The sequence below is a fragment of the Leishmania mexicana genome, chromosome 30 (assembly GCF_000234665.1).
Source record: "Leishmania mexicana MHOM/GT/2001/U1103 complete genome, chromosome 30".
Classification (NCBI taxonomy): domain Eukaryota; phylum Euglenozoa; class Kinetoplastea; order Trypanosomatida; family Trypanosomatidae; genus Leishmania; species Leishmania mexicana.
Genome location: NC_018334.1, coordinates 216,267 through 232,926, shown reverse-complemented (window position 1 = coordinate 232,926; position 16,660 = coordinate 216,267). Strand labels below are relative to the sequence as shown.

At 57.1% G+C, this 16,660-nt stretch overlaps 5 protein-coding genes across 5 annotated transcripts; all 5 read left to right on the top strand.

Annotated features, from left to right (window-relative positions):
* Positions 1–263: 263 nt before the first annotated feature.
* Positions 264–1,640, top strand: LMXM_30_0600 (conserved hypothetical protein; the record flags this gene model as incomplete). The annotated part of the gene is made up of 1 exon (XM_003877533.1): positions 264–1,640. The coding sequence occupies one exon, from the start codon at positions 264–266 to the stop codon at positions 1,638–1,640; it is 1,377 nt and encodes a 458-aa protein (XP_003877582.1).
* A 546-nt stretch (positions 1,641–2,186) lies between these two features.
* Positions 2,187–3,011, top strand: LMXM_30_0590 (putative C-5 sterol desaturase; the record flags this gene model as incomplete). The annotated part of the gene is made up of 1 exon (XM_003877532.1): positions 2,187–3,011. One exon carries the CDS (start codon positions 2,187–2,189, stop codon positions 3,009–3,011), a length of 825 nt encoding a protein of 274 aa, XP_003877581.1.
* Positions 3,012–4,285: 1,274 nt separating this feature from the next.
* On the top strand, positions 4,286–5,932 carry LMXM_30_0580 (putative amino acid transporter aATP11; the record flags this gene model as incomplete). The annotated part of the gene is made up of 1 exon (XM_003877531.1): positions 4,286–5,932. One exon carries the CDS (start codon positions 4,286–4,288, stop codon positions 5,930–5,932), a length of 1,647 nt encoding a protein of 548 aa, XP_003877580.1.
* A 2,303-nt stretch (positions 5,933–8,235) lies between these two features.
* On the top strand, positions 8,236–9,765 carry LMXM_30_0571 (putative amino acid transporter aATP11; the record flags this gene model as incomplete). Its single annotated transcript, XM_003877530.1, has 1 exon — positions 8,236–9,765. The coding sequence occupies one exon, from the start codon at positions 8,236–8,238 to the stop codon at positions 9,763–9,765; it is 1,530 nt and encodes a 509-aa protein (XP_003877579.1).
* A 5,046-nt stretch (positions 9,766–14,811) lies between these two features.
* LMXM_30_0570 (putative amino acid transporter aATP11) lies at positions 14,812–16,230 on the top strand (the record flags this gene model as incomplete). Its single annotated transcript, XM_003877529.1, has 1 exon — positions 14,812–16,230. The coding sequence occupies one exon, from the start codon at positions 14,812–14,814 to the stop codon at positions 16,228–16,230; it is 1,419 nt and encodes a 472-aa protein (XP_003877578.1).
* Positions 16,231–16,660: the final 430 nt, after the last annotated feature.

Genomic DNA, 16,660 nt, shown 5'->3' with positions numbered 1-16,660 from the left:
GGTGGGAAGTATAGCAAGCATCCGCATGCTGCTGCGGCTCGTCGCTATGCCTGTGGAGTTCTCGCGACTGGGATACTCGTTATCAGCGCACGAGGTATTTTTCTGTTCTCCCTCCCCCCTTTCTGTGCATCTCTCGGAAACTGCCGCGTCTTGCTCTCCTCACCTCCTCTGCTTTCTCCCCGCTCCTGCACAGACAACTGTACAGTATTAGACGTTTGATAGGCAGACCACGTGCGCCTCCCTCTTCCTACATTTCCCATAGCATGGGCTTCACAACCTCAGAGGCATCTGCGCCGCCACACCTGCTATCGGAGAATGCGGAGAAGCACTGCGCTGCGGACATCTACGCCCTGCATCACCGTCTCGGTCGATGTGTGAAGCAAGTAGCACTGCTCACGTCATCCTCAGCTGGAGGCTCTTCTCCATCCCATCACATAGGTGACCGTGCCAGTACATCTTGCATTCGGCGTCTCGGGGAGCTTCTTCGCGAAGCCAGACGGCTCGAGAAACGTGTTGCAGAGGCATCGCTCACTAAGACTGGAAACGCGCAAGAGGCGGCGGAGCCAGCAGACGACGATGTGGCTTCTCCCCTGCGGGCATACTACCGTCAAGAGCTGCAGGCGCGTCTCACTCACCTTCAGCAGGATGCTGACGCTGCACAGAGACTTCTGGCGCAGTATCTCTCGCAAACCCCCACACTTGCGCACCTCCCTGTCAGTTGTGTGGGCACTGCCCCTCGTACGCTCGAGTGTGGCTTCACCGCCGTCGCTGCGACCTCCTTTAGCAGGAAGTGCCACATCTACACGGATGTTGTGCCGCCCCATGTGGCGTGCATTCCGCCGGTTGCAGTGCACTTCATCGAGGGCGCCTCTCCCGCTGTAGCCGACGTGGAGAACTCGTCACTGGTGCGAGGGAGCGTATCCCAGACGAAACAGGAGCCCGGTGCCAAGGAGAGAAGAGTCAGCGCTGCGGCGTCCTTTGCCGGGCATCCGCTCGGCACGTCCGCTGCTATCGGCGTCGCCATCACCGCAGAGGACCGCATCATGGAGGACATCCAGCAAGCCATTCACCAGATGAAAGACGGAGCTCTGCAGATGAGTGCGCTGATGGAGCAGGAGAAGTCGAAGATGAAGTCCGCCGCCAACCTTTTGTCGGATGGCATTGCCACGGGTCAGACCAGCATGCACGAACTCGATCGCGTCTCCTATGTGGCCGGGGCGGCGCATGTTCCGTGGACGCTAAGATTCGTGCCAGGCATGCCCATCCTGTGGCGCACGGTGCTACAGCCAATGTGGGCCTTTCTCAAGCAAGTGTTTATGATGGCGTCCATCATCGCAGTGACGGGCTGCGTGTTACTGCTCATTAGCGTTGTGCCAAAGCCGACGGTGTATCGTGGACAGCGGAGCCGCACCCACGACAGTCGTGCATCTCCTCCCCAAAGCACTGCCGCATCGACGACTGTGCCAGTGACCACTGCCACACCACCTCTTCCAGAGGTGCATGTCTCACCGCCGGCATCTTACGGGGCTGAAGGGCCTCTGGAGGTGGAGTCCCCAGCCCCAGCAGAGACTGTGCAAGACGTTTCGATGCCGCCGCCTCAGGGAGAGAGCCTTCCCGCTGAGTTTTGGGGTGACTTGTGAGACTCAAAGGCGTCACAAGGACGGCGGTTTACGTTGGGCTTGTGGGGGGTGTCTACATGCACACGTGTGCACACGTATACGAGAAGCAACGAGTCGATGACGCTCCTCTCCACGGCAGCGTAGCTCAAGAACAGATGAATACTAATAATGAAGGCGTCCCTCTCTCCCTTCCCAGGGGAAGAGGAAGGATCGAGAGACGCTTGCGCCGCTGCCTGCTGTGAATCCTCCGCCACACGTGGAAAGAGATAGACACCGGCAGTGTCCACGCCACCCCCTCCCTGACTGCACATCTCTTCCCGCGTCGTCTATTCTCCATCTCAGTCCTTTCCTCCCCCCCCTGCATCTACCCTCTGTCCATCGTGCGCCAGAGCAGTGCCCCCCGTTCAGGAACACCGAGAACGCGGCAGACATAGTCGCTCGCATTACGCAACAGCCCGCCTCTCTGCGTGTGCGCGTGCCTCTCGAGGACGCCTCTCGGTTACACGGCCTCTCCCTCTCCTTCAATAGAAGCGGCTAAAGACTCACTCACACACCACCCTCGACGCCATGGAGCCGCTCTACACCAAGATGGCCTCCTTCGACATGGAGGCGCTGCTGCCGGCGCAGAAGTACGGCATCAAGGTCGCGTTTCTGGGAATCATCTTTGTGGGCTTCGGTGTGTACAACAGCGTCGTCATCCCTGCCATCTCGGCGGTGGTGAAGGGGCGCATTCCGGAGCGCGTGAAGCCTCTAGAGAAGCTGTCGGTGAAGGACAAGTTGTACATTGGTTTCGCCAAGGCGGTGACCGCCGTCTTTGTGTACCACACGTACCAGTTCATCCGCAACACAGAGGTGAGCCGCATGTCACCCAACTTCCTGGACTGCCCTGCCGTCGTGCGGTCGGTGATGTGGCTGCCAGTGCATCTGCCGGCGCTCTTTATTATCTACGACTTTTTCTACACACTGTTCCACTGGGCCCTGCACTGGCCCCCCATCTACGCCCTCATCCACAAGCATCATCATCGGCAGATGTCTCCCTTCCGCGGCAACACCGACGCCATCAATGACAACCCAATCGAGTACGTCTCCGGCGAGTACCTGCACCTGCTGGCGCTGTACCTGCTGACACGTATGACGCCGGCGGGCCAGGTGCACGCGCTGACAGCCATCATCTTCATCTTTCTTGGCGGCACCCTCGCCAGCCTGAACCACACCCGCGTGGACTTGCACATCCCGTACATATTCAACGTGAAGGCACACGACTACCACCACCGGCAGCCGCGCGTCAACTTTGGGCAGTACATCATGTTCTGGGACTGGGTGTTTGGCACCTTCCAGGCCGAGGGGCTGCCCTCGGAGGAGTCGGCGAAGAGTCTCAAGAAGGCAGTGTGAACCGGTGACATATAGTCGGACCAAGGGCAGGCGCGGGCGGTGGTAGAGGAGGAGTGGAGAGCAAGGAGTCTTTTTCGGGTGGGTGGAGGGGGAAGAGAGAAGGCTCCCCGTGTGCGATGTAGCGGAAGGGTGGAAGGCCCTACCGACATGTACGCATCCTCTCTGTGCCCCACCGTCTCTGTGTCTCCCCTTTGCGCCTCTAGCCTTTTCTCCTGCAATGTGCGTTGTGCTACTTACTTTGTTTCCCGTTTCGCTGTGTGTGTAAGCGCACGCATTGCCAGCTCGCACAGTCACGTGCCCGTCGACTGGTAGAGACACGAAACACAAACAGGAGAACAGGAAACTTTACCTTGTCCCTCCTTGTTTCTCCCTTGCCACCGTCTGCAGCGACGCGGCGGGCACGCTCCTCTTGGCCTCGCCCATCCCCCTCCCCCCTTCCGGAATGTGGCGCACGCACCTCGTACGCTGATGTGTAGACGTCAGAGGTGAGCTGCAGGGGTGCATGGAAATCGAAGACGAGGGGGTCAAACACCCGTAAAACGGAAGTGAAAATGTGGAACGGCTCTTCGCCCAACTGCGAGAAGACGAGCACCGAGATACGCGAGGCGGGCCATCTGGTGTCTCTGTCTGTCTTCGCCTGTGCAGTAGTGTGTGTGTGTGTGCGTGTGTGCACGTGCGTGTGTCTTTATTGCTTTTCTTCATCTCTCTTTCCTTGGGCCGGCAGTGCATGTAGGAGACGTTGCATTCTGCTGAAGAGACGATGCCCAAGCAGGCATGGTTGAAGCGGGCGCGCATCGTTTGTCCACCCACGCCTGTTTTACCGTGGTTCCTGGGTGACAACTGCGGTGCCGTCCTCGTGTGTGCCGGTCAGACACTTCCAGGTCGGCAGTGGCCCCTCTCCCTCCCCGTCCCCCGATAGCACATGCATGATGCTCTCTCTCTTTGCCTGTGCTCTCCACACCCCTCTCTGACCCTATTCCATCTCTCCCTCTCTTTGCCGCATGCTACGCTCGCACCCACTCCCCCCCCCCACACACCGACACCGACACCGACACGACATCGTACATGCAGTTTCTACTTGTTGCTTCTTCTGCACCCAATCCGTCTCGCCTGCTCTGCAGATTCGCGGGTGCTCGTGTTCCGCTACACTGCCTCGCGCAACTTTTTTTCTTTTCTCTTCCGCCTCGTTGACACGCGTGCACTTGTGTGTGTGTGTGTGTGTGTGTGTCATTTTTTCTTTGCCTTGTTTGGTTTCTCTCTCCCACGACGCAAGCATGAGCACGCCGAGTCACCCCGACAGAGCGCCGCTGGTGGACAATGTGCAAGGCCGTCACCAGCGCGAGGATGCTCAGCAGCAACAGCAGCAGCAGGAGGAGGAAACTCGCTCTGGCAGTGTCTCCGTCTTCTCGCAGTCACGGTCGATGCAGGAGAACGGTGAGAATCTCAAGGAGGACGACTACAGTCGCCGCATGAGCATCAACTTGTCTAACATCGACATGGAGCCGTTTGGCGTGTCGGAGGTGCTTCTGGATGGAAATCGGTTGCGCTACAGGAACAATGACAGGGATGGGGGCAGTCACCTGAAAGGCGTGTTGGAAAGCGGGGAAGAAGGTGACGAAGCTGACCAGCGTCCGCCAAAACCGCCCGGGACGTTGCGCAGGGCGATCCACTTGTTGCGTTTCTACTTCAACGTGGTCGTGCCATTTGGCGGCTTCCTCGCCACCACCTTCAACCTTGCCTCGGCCACTCTCGGTGCCGGTATCATCTCCATCCCTTCCGGCTTCAACCTGAGCGGGGTGATCATGTCCTGCGTCTACCTCATCCTGGCTGCGGCTGGCACAATCTACTCCATGAACCTGCTGGCGAAAGTGATGGTCAAGACAGGGCTTCGGACCTATGCCCAGTCGGCGCGAGTGCTGCTCGGCCGCGGCGCCGACTACTTCCTCGCTGTGCTCATCATCATCCAGTGCTTTGGTGGGTCTGTCGCGTACATCATCGCAACGAGCACGCTGCTGAGCCCCATCCTGAATGCCCCGAGTGCGCCTGCGTTCCTCAAGACGAAGCAGGGCAACCGCGTCATAACGTCGGTGGTGTGGCTCACCTTCATGTTGCCACTCGTGTTTCCCAAAAAGGTGAACTCTTTGCGCTACGTGTCCACGTTTGGTGTGCTCTTCATTGTGTACTTTGTGGCATGCATGATTGGCCACTCCGCCACGCACGGCCTGCCGAACCCATCAATTCGAAGCGAGATGCGCATGATGCGCACTGGCAACGAGGCGCTCGAGGGCCTCGGCGTGTTCCTCTTCAGTTTGATGGTGCAGCTGAACGCCTACGACATCTTCTTTGAGATGCAGCACAAGACGGTGTTCCACTTTACCCTCTACACGACCATCGCCACTGGCACGTGCGTGCTGCTCTACGTTCTCTCCGGCGTCTTCGGCTACGCGGACTTTGGCTCCAAGGTGCGAGACTCGGTTCTCTCCCTGTACGACCCCATCAGGGAGCCCTACATGGCAGTCGGCTACATCGGCATCGTCGTCAAGATCTGCGTCGCGTTTGCCCTCCACATGATCCCGTTCCGCGACGCCCTTTACCACTTCCTTCGCTGGACGCCGGAGGAAGTGCCCTACTGGAAGCACTGCCTCGTCATGGCCATTCCGGCGACCGCCGCGCTGCTTTGCGGTCTCTTTATCCCGACCGTCAACACCGTCCTGGGACTGCTGGGCTCCTTCTGCGGTGGCATCATTGGCATGATCATGCCAGCGCTCTTCTATATGTACAGTGGTGACTTCAACCTACGCAAAGTGGGCCTGCTGAACTACGTGGCCACGCACCTGCTGCTCGTCGGAGGGGTTGTTTCGGTGGTCTTTGGCACCGTCACCACTATCTACAGCACCTCCCAGAGATCCTTTATCTCGTGAGCGACGCACATGGGGGAGGAGAGGTGGAAAGAAACAGCAGCGTGGATGTTTACTTTCATTTTTGGGGGTGTGTCGTTTTCTTTTCTTGTGTACCCGCACCGAGTACTTCTGAGCGTACGTGTGTCGCTCCTTTCCCCTCTTCGCATGGGCTGCACGTTGGTAACGCATGCGCGCGATTCCCTCCCCCCCCCCTCTTCCCCCTAAAACGGCGGTGAATGGACGTGGCGTGGAAGCGCCAGGCTGAGCAGAGACATCTTTCGCTTTTTCGTTTTCTCCCTTCGCGTGTCGGCGATAACTTTTTTTATTATTTGTCGGTGCTCTCTCCTTCTCTTTGCCTTTTGCTTGTGGCGCTGGCTGATGCTCCCTACGATGCGCCCTGTGCGGCATCGCTGCGTGTGTGTGAATGCCGGGCACTGGGCCCATCGCATTTTTTCAGTCCTCTGCCCTTTTATGTGACTCGTTTTCTCTTTGGAGGGGGGGGGGTAAGGGTGGGCAATGGACGTTAGCCACGATGATGTCTCTCCTCCCCAGCCGCTCACTCTCTCTCCTCTTCCTCCACACCAAGTCAACTGTGCCTCAATGTGGCGCCCCTTTACCCCCGACTCCCACCCCCACTATCGTACCGCCAGACACGGCGACAGTGGCCTCATCATGTGTGTGCTCAGCTGAGCCGCTGGTGTGCCTCTCTTTTCCCTTTCACCGCTTTCGTCTTCTAACTTCTTTTGTTTTTGTCTCTAAAGCTGATGGGATGCAGTGTAAGGACAGGCGGTGAAAGACCGTGTGTGTGTATCTGTATATCATCTCCGTCGTTGCAGAGTGGGCGGATACGTGTCGCGCCTCTCACCTTATTCTCCCGGGCCTAAAGTCCTCCCTCTCCAAAGAGGGCCTGGCGTGCACCACAGGCCCTTTTTTTTCTTCTTTAACTTCCTGGAGACGCGTGTCGTCTCTCCAAGGGTGCATCACACACACGTGCAGTAGATGCGCAACGGCGAGGGCAACTTCCCCCCTCCCCCTTACCACTGTATATGGCATGCAATATGAGGACTATATTGGGGAGGGCACCACACCCAAGCAAAAAAACTGAGGAGTAGAGTGCACGAATGTGTGAGGGTTCATCCATGCATGTAGGAAGCTTTCGGCGCGGGGGACAGAGGTGCCACGGGAGGGCGTCCCTCCCTTCCTCGCACACCCCGCCTCACATCGTCTGGTTTCTCTTTTGTATGGCCAGAATGCCGTTTTCGGCCTTTCTAGCGAGGCTCAGTTGATCCTGCCCAGGGGTACAGTGCCCCCGCTGTGTTGGCGTCATCAAAACTGGCCTATGCCGACCACTCTTCACCCGTTGGCCCTCTCTCGCACATCTCTTTCTGCTTGGCCTCCGCACGTGTGTGTGCATGTCTCTCCATTCCATGGCACACACGAACATGCACCTACCAAATAAAATAAAAAAACACACACAAGACAATATACACCACAACGCGGCGCACAACACGAGGCCCTTCTTCTTCAGCATCCGCTCCCTTTCATTGCCCACACATGTTGGTGGTTTGTGTGGGTGTGGGTGTGTTCTCTATCCTGTCTCTCCTCTCTCTCTCTCTCCTTGTCCGTTTTCCAAGTCCGCATCTTTTCCAAACCCGCCACAACATACACGGCGCTACGGTGATCCGTTTGGTTGGGGTCTACTATGTGTGTGTGTGTGGGTGGGTGGGCCTCTCACAGCGAAGGATTCACCACGGCTCGGTTTCTTTCTATCCTTTCCTACTTTGCAGTTGTCCACTATTCTCTTGGCGAGGACAACTGGCCGACCAAAACCTAAAACAGCATGAAGTATCACATGCTTGTGTATCTCCCTCTCTCTTTCTTTCTCTTGTACTACTCACCCACAAACATTTCCGTGAATACGAAACGGGACGTACGAGTAGACCAAAACGTCCGCACCTCCCTCCCTCCCTCCCACCTCTTGACACCCCACACTACGACAGTGCTGAGCCAGTCGAGGCACACAGACACATACATATATAGAGAGAGAGAACCGTAAAGACGTGAACGCCCTTCCTTGTGTGTGTGTGCGCGCGTTCGTTCGTTCGTTCGTTCGTTGTTCGCTATTGCCTCGCTCGCTCGTACTGTCTCCTGTTTATCGCGTCGTCTCTTCTTACCCCCCCCCACCCCCGCCGCCCTGACGTTGCAGACATTCAAGCGCCACCCGGAAAGCTGCAGCCGCCTCGCTGCTTCTCTCGATACCTTGACGTCATCACATAGCGCAAGCACGCCAACCTCGCCCGAAAAGCGACACGCGCACGCCTAAGATGCCCGGCAACTGTGTGCCACTGTCCCGCACGCTCGACAAGGATGAGGTGGAGCTGAAAGGACGTCGCAGCAGCGATAGCAATGAGGCGCCTGCGGCAGCAGTGGAGGATATGGACCCAAATTGGGTGGACGTGGACGATGACTTCTCCGGCGTTGGCGGCCGGAAGCTCCTTTACGAGTGCCAAGAGCTTCCTGTGCAAAACGGCGTTGACCGAGATACCGAGGGCCAGCCACCCTCAAGCTTCCAGACACCGGACGAGGTGAGGGATGCGAAAAGCCGGAGGCGTCGAAACGTCTTCTCTCGTATCTCCAATGCCATCATCCCGCACGGTGGCCTGCTCTCTGGCGCCGTCAACCTGGCGTGTGTGACGCTTGGTGCCGGCATTATGTCGATCCCGTCCGCCTTCAACACATCGGGAATAATCATGGCGGTGTTTTACCTGGTGATCATAACCAGTCTTACCGTCTTCTCCATCACGTTGTTGTCTAAAGCCATGGAGAAGACCGGCATCTACAGCTTCGAGGGACTTGCCCGCGCTCTCTTCGGTCGTGGCGGCGACATTGTGGCGGCCTTGCTCATGTGGATACTCTGCTTCGGTGCTTCGGTGGGCTTCGTCATTGCCATTGGCGACATCCTCAAGCCGATCTTCGCGCACCCTAGGGTGCCACCATTCCTGCAGGAGAAGAACGGCCGTCGCTGCATCATGAGTGGCGTCTGGCTGCTATTTATGCTGCCGTTGGTGCTGCCCAAGAGGATCAACTCCCTCCGCTACATGTCCGCCGCCGGTCTCTTCTTCATTGTGCTTTTTGTCATCTGCGCCATCTACCACTCCATCGCGTACGGGTTGAAGGACGGCATCCGCAAAGACCTCGTTTTTGTGCGTCCCGGCAATGAAGCCGTCTCGGGGTTGTCCATCTTCTGCTTCAGCTACTTGTGCCAGGTGAACGTTGGTCGTATCATCGTCGAGAACACCAAGAGAACAACTCGCATGATCACACTTCAGGCCATCCTGAGCTGTAGCATCTGTGCAACGCTCTACTTCCTCACTGGCTTCTTCGGCTACGCAGATTTTGGGCCTTCTCTGAACGGCAACATCCTGGGAAGGTACGACCCCTACCAAAGCCCCGTCTTCTTCGTTGTCTTTCCCGGCATCATCGTCAAGCTGTGCGCCTCCTTCTCGCTGGACATGCTCGCCTGCCGCACGGCGCTGTTCCAGGTGATGCGCTGGGACGTGGAAACGATGCCGTACTGGAAGCACACCTTGGTGAGTGTGCCGATAGCCATCGGTGCCCTCATCCTCGGCTTGTTCGTACCCGACATCAACATCGTCTTTGGACTGGCTGGTGCCTTCTCAGGCGGCTTCATTGGCTTTGTGTTCCCCGCGTTGTTTATCATGTACGCTGGCAACTGGACACTCAAAAAGGTGGGTATCTGGTACTACCTCGGGACTTACTTCCTGCTCATCTGCGGTGTTATTTCCATTGTCTTTGGTACCATTTCGACGATCTACTACAGCTTCTTCGTTTAGACCCTTGGCCAGTGCGTAGGCCGTGCAGAGGTGTACTGTGCGTGAGTCACGGAGCGAGGTGTTTCATACTCTCGCCGTATTGTTTTTACGAAGAAGTGTTGTCTTGCTTTTGTTGCTGTGCGCTCCTGTGCGTCTGTCTGTGTCTGTTCCTCCCCTCCCCTCCCCTCCCCCTCTCCCTGTTTCTTCGCGCATGGAGCGTTGGGCGGACACTCCGTTGCCTTTTTCATTCTCCCTCCCGCTCTCTGTGCTGCCGCTGCCACGCCCAGGAGCGAGGTTTTCTTTTGTTGTTGTTGACGAAAGGATTGGCGGCAGTTAGTGGATGGAGGGGCCGTTCACCTCTGCTGTGTTGTCTGTCCGCGATGTCGTCCCGCCTCCTCTGCCACTGCGCCTTTGCTTTTCTCCTTCACGCGCCACTTGGCTTTCCGGACGTCGCCGATACTGCCCCTTCGGGCGAACCCATGTTTCGGTAGCACCGGCCCCATTTACGCACTCGCGCACTCCTTTTTGCTGTCCTCCCGTGCAGGTCCGTCACCGCGTCGGATGAGAGGCACGGAAGACGGGAAGGGAGTACGTGTAGGCGACCGGTGGAGTGGGGGACGGCGATGCACGGCGATGAAGAGGGCTGTGTGGCACACATCCTTTTTATTCGACGTGTGGGTGGGTTGGGCCAACAGTGGGACATGCTCCGCTTTTTCGCGTTACCTTCGCTTTTTTTGTTCCGACACGCTGGCGCACCTGCTGGCTGCCCTCCCCTCCCTCTCCTTGAGCCGCTCGTCTTCTTTACCCTGGGCGTGTACGTCCCAGCGTTTCCCTCTGCTCGCTGCATCGCTATGCTCACCTCTCGCTCTCTCCTGCCTTCCTCGGTACGCACGACTTCAGTGGACGTCTTTTATCTCTGCCGGTGCTGCTGCTGCTGCTGCTGCTGCGTGCATTTGGAGGCGTTTGGGGGTGTTCGCATGCTTCTCGTTTTTCCGTTTTGTAGCGGGTGAGGGGTGTTTCTCTCTCTCTCCTTCGTTTGGGTGATAGACGCAGGAAAGACGCATTTTCGTGGCGCTAAATGATATCAGGCCCTCCCACACTCCTCCTCTGGTGGTGCATATACGCGGGCCCCGATGTCTCTCCAGCGCGCAAGATTGGGGCACTTCTCGCCGGAGCGCACGCGGGCAGATGAGCGAAGAAGAGCGCACAACTTTGTCGTTGTGGCTTCGCTTTGCTGCCCCGCGTCTCTCTTGCTGCAACGTTCATTATCGGAGGGCTTCCTTTACGGAGCACATCTAGTTGTCCATCAACTACAAGCGCTCGCACTGACCCGCACACACACCGCTGAGAGACGCCGTAGGCGCCACAAGAGCGTTTGACCTCCATCAACGTTGCGCGCCTCTGTCGCTCGCTTTATGCAGCGGAAACGAAAAGGGGTGTGCGTGGTCTGTGAGTGTAGCCGCGGAGTGAGTGCGATGCAGAGGCTGCGCGTGCAGTGCGTGGCTCCGTCGCTGTTCGTGCTGCACTGCGCGATTTGAGCTCTCTTTCTCCCGCCTCTGTGGACTGTGTTCTTCGGTTTGGCTCTGAAGACGTTCGCCGCCCGTCCTCTCGGCCCCTCCTGCCTCACGCTGTCGCTTCCCCACCCACACGCTCGCCTCGTTGCCCACCCTGCGTCTGTGTGTTGCGTAGCCGCGCTCACTTCGTTGATGGGCCCGCACGGCTGCGACGCGGTGAAGCGCAATTCTGTCGGGTGTGGTGCCTCCGTGAGTGCGTCCGCGCGGCATGTGTGCGCAAGCAGGGCCACGAGCACACGCGTATGTGGTGTGACACGTGTGTGGGCGGATCATGCGTGCATCGACGGAGATGACCCTGCTCTGTAGGCCTTGTCATTCTTTGCGTGTGCCTCCTTGAAGTTTGTTTTTCGAGTAACCGTGTTTCTCCCCTTCCGGGGTGACGTTGCTATGTTTTGTCCTGCGTAACAAGCAAACCTCCTCCCCACCCCACCGCACCCCACACTCCTCGCCCCTCGCATGCCGCGTCCACTACGGCGAAGGAGGCTGTTTGCAGCCTCACCCGGAGCGGCATGTCTCTGCAACCATTTGCTTTGTGCACTCGCCTGTGCGTGTGCGTCATGTACTTTCATGGTATGTGGGCCTCGAGGCGAGATGCGCGCATGCAATGTCGGCTCTCTTCTTGTTGTGCTCTCCAATGTCTGTCGGCACCTCTTTGCCCTCCCACGCTGCTGCACGTCTACAAGCCGTGTTTGCAGTGGGGTGCACACACAAGGAGAGAACGACGGCAAGAGCTCGAGGGTGTGCTGATAGCAGTAAAGTAAAGAGAGCTGGTCGGACCGTTGTCATTTTGTGTGTGCGCGCACGTGTTTTGTGCGCGTGTCTTTTTTTTTGGCCCCGTCGCTACTCGCGTGCTTTCCTTCTCCTCTTCGCCTTCGTTTGTGCCTTCGTGCTTGATGCGCCTTCTCTGCCACACTCTCACGTCCGAGGCGAAAGCGAATCAATGCCGTGGACCACGCGTGAACAGGCTCGGCTTCTTCCTCTTCTTGGATGGCCTGGTCAGCGGCTGCTCCTTCTGCGCGTTACATTTTTCGTTTTTTTTCTTTTGTGTTCCTGCGAAATGGTGTTCCCTCCTCCTTGGCGGTGATGTCTTTCTCCCAGCCAGCAAGCGTATGCCGCATTCTCTAGATGGTGCTCTGTCGATGAATGTCCCGGTGCTGCCGTAACGAGAAACAACGGAAAATCTTCAAAACAAAAAAGAAAAGCGAAATCCATCGCCGCTGCGCGTCACTCAATGGAACACCAGGCTTTGCGTGTCCCCCATCTAATGGTTTCCCGTGTTTTGTTTCTTGTATCTATTTTGCTTGAGCTCTTGGCGCCCCCACCCCCTCAGTGTGTTGATCCTGCATGGCTGTGAATCGGACGAAGCACGGTTGCGTTGTTTCGCAGCACATCCATCTAGTTTCGCTATCTCCTCCGTTGATTTTTTTTAAACACTACTAAAGGCGAAGGGCAGCGGGCCAAAGAGGATGGCGTGTCTGACGCGCATGACGCTCGTCCATAATTCGCTCTGCCGTTGCCCCTTTCGGACTCCTCACAGTCGTTCATTCTTCTTTTTCGAACGAGTGGAGGTTTCCCGATGACGGGGGGACACCCGCCGTGCGTGCGGCAGTTCATGGTGCAGCGCCACCACTCGGTGTGGAGAGGAGCCGCGCAGTCCCCCCCCTTCTCCCCATATCCCTTGCTTAGTATGGTGGACCAACTAGAATAGCGGTAGAGTCAGGTGCCGACGATGCGAGGAGAGGAGAGACCGGTGCATCGCCACTGACGCTGGTTGTCAGGTCGCGGATGGTGTGGTGTCGGGGCGACCTGCAGCCGTGAGCACGCTTGCGCCACCCATATGACGGGTGACGCGCCAGCGCGACTCGAGCATATCCCACCCACCCACCCAGCCGAGGCCCTCGCTGCCCACCGGTGTGGGAGCCCTGAGCCACCCTGAGGAGGATCGCACCGCGTGGTGACCGGCAAGGATGGGAGAGGCTGTGGGGCGAGCTGCGAGGCGTGCGGGTGGGTGGGCAGAGTTTGGGCCAGCAGAGGCCGTGCTCAGATGACTGGGTCGGCGGATGGCTGTACCGCGTGTCTACCGCTGCTTCGCACGACGCGACGCGAGCCTCTGACAGGGCCGTGAGGTAGCGCTGAAGTGAACGAATGCTGCACACCAGAGAATGAAAGCGTAGAAAACAACGTCACGCACAGGACCCCCCCCCCTCCCCGCCCCCGCGTGTAGCGTGTGCGCGGTGTGGCTTTTAGGGTATCGCAAACGAAAAAGACGTGTAATATGCGGGAGTGCGTTTGCTTGCACGGCGCGAGGAAAATGCACCATTTGGACTGTGGGTGATACCGATGCGACTGGTCGCCACGATCAATTTTTTTCCTTGGTATACTCTCGGGCCCCTGCGTCTCTCCAAGCAAACCCCTTCCCCGCACCACGCCCGTTTCGAGCGGTCGCCCCACCATTGCGACCCCACGCTTTTTACACGCGGCTGGCGAAAAAGTTGGAGAAGTTGGGTATCGATCCCAATACCTACCGCATGCTAAGCGGTCGCTCTACCATCTGAGCTACATCCCCGACGCCCTTGCACCTTAATTGCCGACAATCTCGGAAAAGGTCGTCCCTGCTATGGTTCGAACCCCAAACGCATCCGACGCTCGCGTTTTGAAACATTACCCATCGAGCCAGAAGACCAACGCCGCCGCGACCGAAATACGAGAGGGGCACGACAACATGGAAAACACTGTTGAGTTGTAATTGGCAGCACCTGTTTTGTTAGCGATCCATTTATCATATCTTCTCGGCTATTTAGCTAAGATCATGTTTATAAACTGTTCTTATCAGAGTAACTCCTGATACTGCCTTCGGGCAAAGGAATAGAAATTATATCTCAAGGTTGTTTCCCTGGAGTTCCACGTGTCCAGGGGAGCAACTCTTTTTTTCTCCCAGGAGCAGAACATCTGTAGCAAACGCCGCATAAGCGCACATTTATCAGTCCAGTGCGCGAAGGAAAACTGCTCAAGCGGTGGGGGGGGGGTGGAGGAAACGGTCACCAAGGTGCACTTCTTTACTTTGTAAACTGAAACTCCCCCTCCCCGCCGCTTCCTATATCACTCAGCTCTAGAAACGCTCTCATTCCAGGGATGGCAGGCCCTCATTGCGCCATCTCGCGGACAATGAGCCCTCACAGCGCTTTGTTAGACAGCAAATGTCCTGTCTCTTTTGTCCCAAGGACCGACAGTGACCTGCTCTCAACAGCGACGGCGCACCAGGGTGCCAGCTTGCATCCACAGGCCATCTTGAACATACAAGAACTCTATGCAGCACGTCATTGCTTCCGCATTGCTCATGAAGCGCAAACATAATCCCTCACCCCTGCATCGGCGCCGCATGAAAAAAAAGCCCACTGAATCTCGTTCTCTCTTTTCCGTCTCCTCACACGCTGACACATCTCCTTTGCAGGACTACACTAACACAAGCTAAAAAGAGATACCTCCAATCAAGATGAAAGCAGCGGCGGCAGAGTGGGAGCCGAATGTTGCGCTAGAGCAGAATATTCCGCGAGAGCTCGACACGTACGGCGAGGAACTTACTGAGATCGATGCCACCGATGGCAACAAAGTGCCCGCGCAAGCTTGCCCAGATGACAGTCTCCATTCCAAGAACAGAGAAGACAAAGACCTCCGCATCATCGGTCGCCTCCTGCAGGTCATGATCCCGTACGGCGGTATGCTATCGAGTGGCTTCAACATGGCCTCTACCACCATCGGCGCCGGCATCCTCGGCCTGCCGGCCGCCTTCCACAGTGTTGGCATTATTATGGCCACTGCCTATCTAGTACTGATCACGGCTGAGACAGTATACTCCATGCGGCTTCTCGTCCAAGTTTCGGAGAAAACAGGCCTGCGCTCCTTCGAGGAGATGGCAAAGCACCTTTTGCATCCCCAAGCCAACATCTTTGTCGCCATCATCCGTGCGCTGCACATCTTCGGCGGCTCCGTCGCCTACGTTGTCACCATTGGTGACCTCCTCAAACCCATCCTCAGCTCCTCTGCGTCAACGCCACCGTTCCTTCTTACCTCCGTAGGCCTGAAGCTCCTTACGACAGGTTTCTGGCTGGTCTTTATGTTTCCGCTCGTCCTGCCGCGCAGGATCAACTCGCTCCGCTACGTCTCAGCCTTCGGTATTCTCTTCATCCTGTACTTAGCGCTCGTGGTCATCACCCACAGTGCCATGAATGGAATGAGAGCGCGTCCTCGTCCGACGACGCAGCTGATTAGCACTGACAACATGGCCATCGAGGGCCTCGGCGTGTTCATCTTCTCCTACATGTGCCAGATCAACTGCTTGGAAGTGGCGTTCGAGATGCGACCTCGCAGCGTGGGCCGCTTCACCATCTGCGCTGCCGTGAGCATGACCATCTGCGGGATCCTGTACTACGCCACTGGCCTCTTTGGGTACCTTGACTTTGGCGAAATGCGTGGCTCCATCCTGCTGCGCTACAACCCACTTGAGCAACCGCATGTGTTCGTGAGCTACATTGGCGTGTTCATCAAGATCTGCGCCTCCTTTGGCCTCCTGAACAACGCGTGTCGCAGCGCTCTCTTTCCCCTCATTGGCTGGGACCCCTACACCGTGGTGTACTGGAAGTACCTCGTCGGCGCTGTTTCTCTTGCTCTCCTCGTACTCGTGCTCGGGCTGTTTGTGCCGAACGTGAACATAGTGTTCGGCTTCACGGGAGGTGTATGTGGCGGTTTCGTTGGGTTTATCCTCCCTGCACTGTTTGTTATGTACGCTGGAGGGTGGTCGTTCCGCTCCGTAGGAGTAATCAACTACTGCTGTACTTACCTTATTTTGTTTGCTGGCGTGGTAGCCATTGTCTTTGGCACTGCTGCCACCATCTACAGCGTCGCTCCTAACTAAAAGCGAAAGTGGCTAAGAAGACTCCACAGGTTCGATTTTCTGCTGTGTCTTTCTTTTCCGGTAGCGACCCAGTCAGCACGATTTCTTTCTCTTGCTGTTCGGCTGTTTGCGCAAGGCTCAACGACGTAGACGATCTCCAAGCCTCCGTTGGTAGGGCCTTTATGTTTTTGCGATCACTTCTCCCCATAAACGCTGGTAGCCTACTCTCATGGTGTTTCACTATCTGACTCACTTGGTTCAGCTGCGCCCAATAACCCATGTTTTTCTGAACTACGTCGGTGCCCTATGTAGTCACGTAAAATATCTTACGGCGTGCAAGCTAGGTGTATACCTTCTTCCGCTTAGAAATGCTTCCTTCCTAGCAGACTCTTCCCCGATTCTCGCCTCCCTGACGTCTAAAGACTTGCCTTTGCTTTCGTGCTCATAGCAC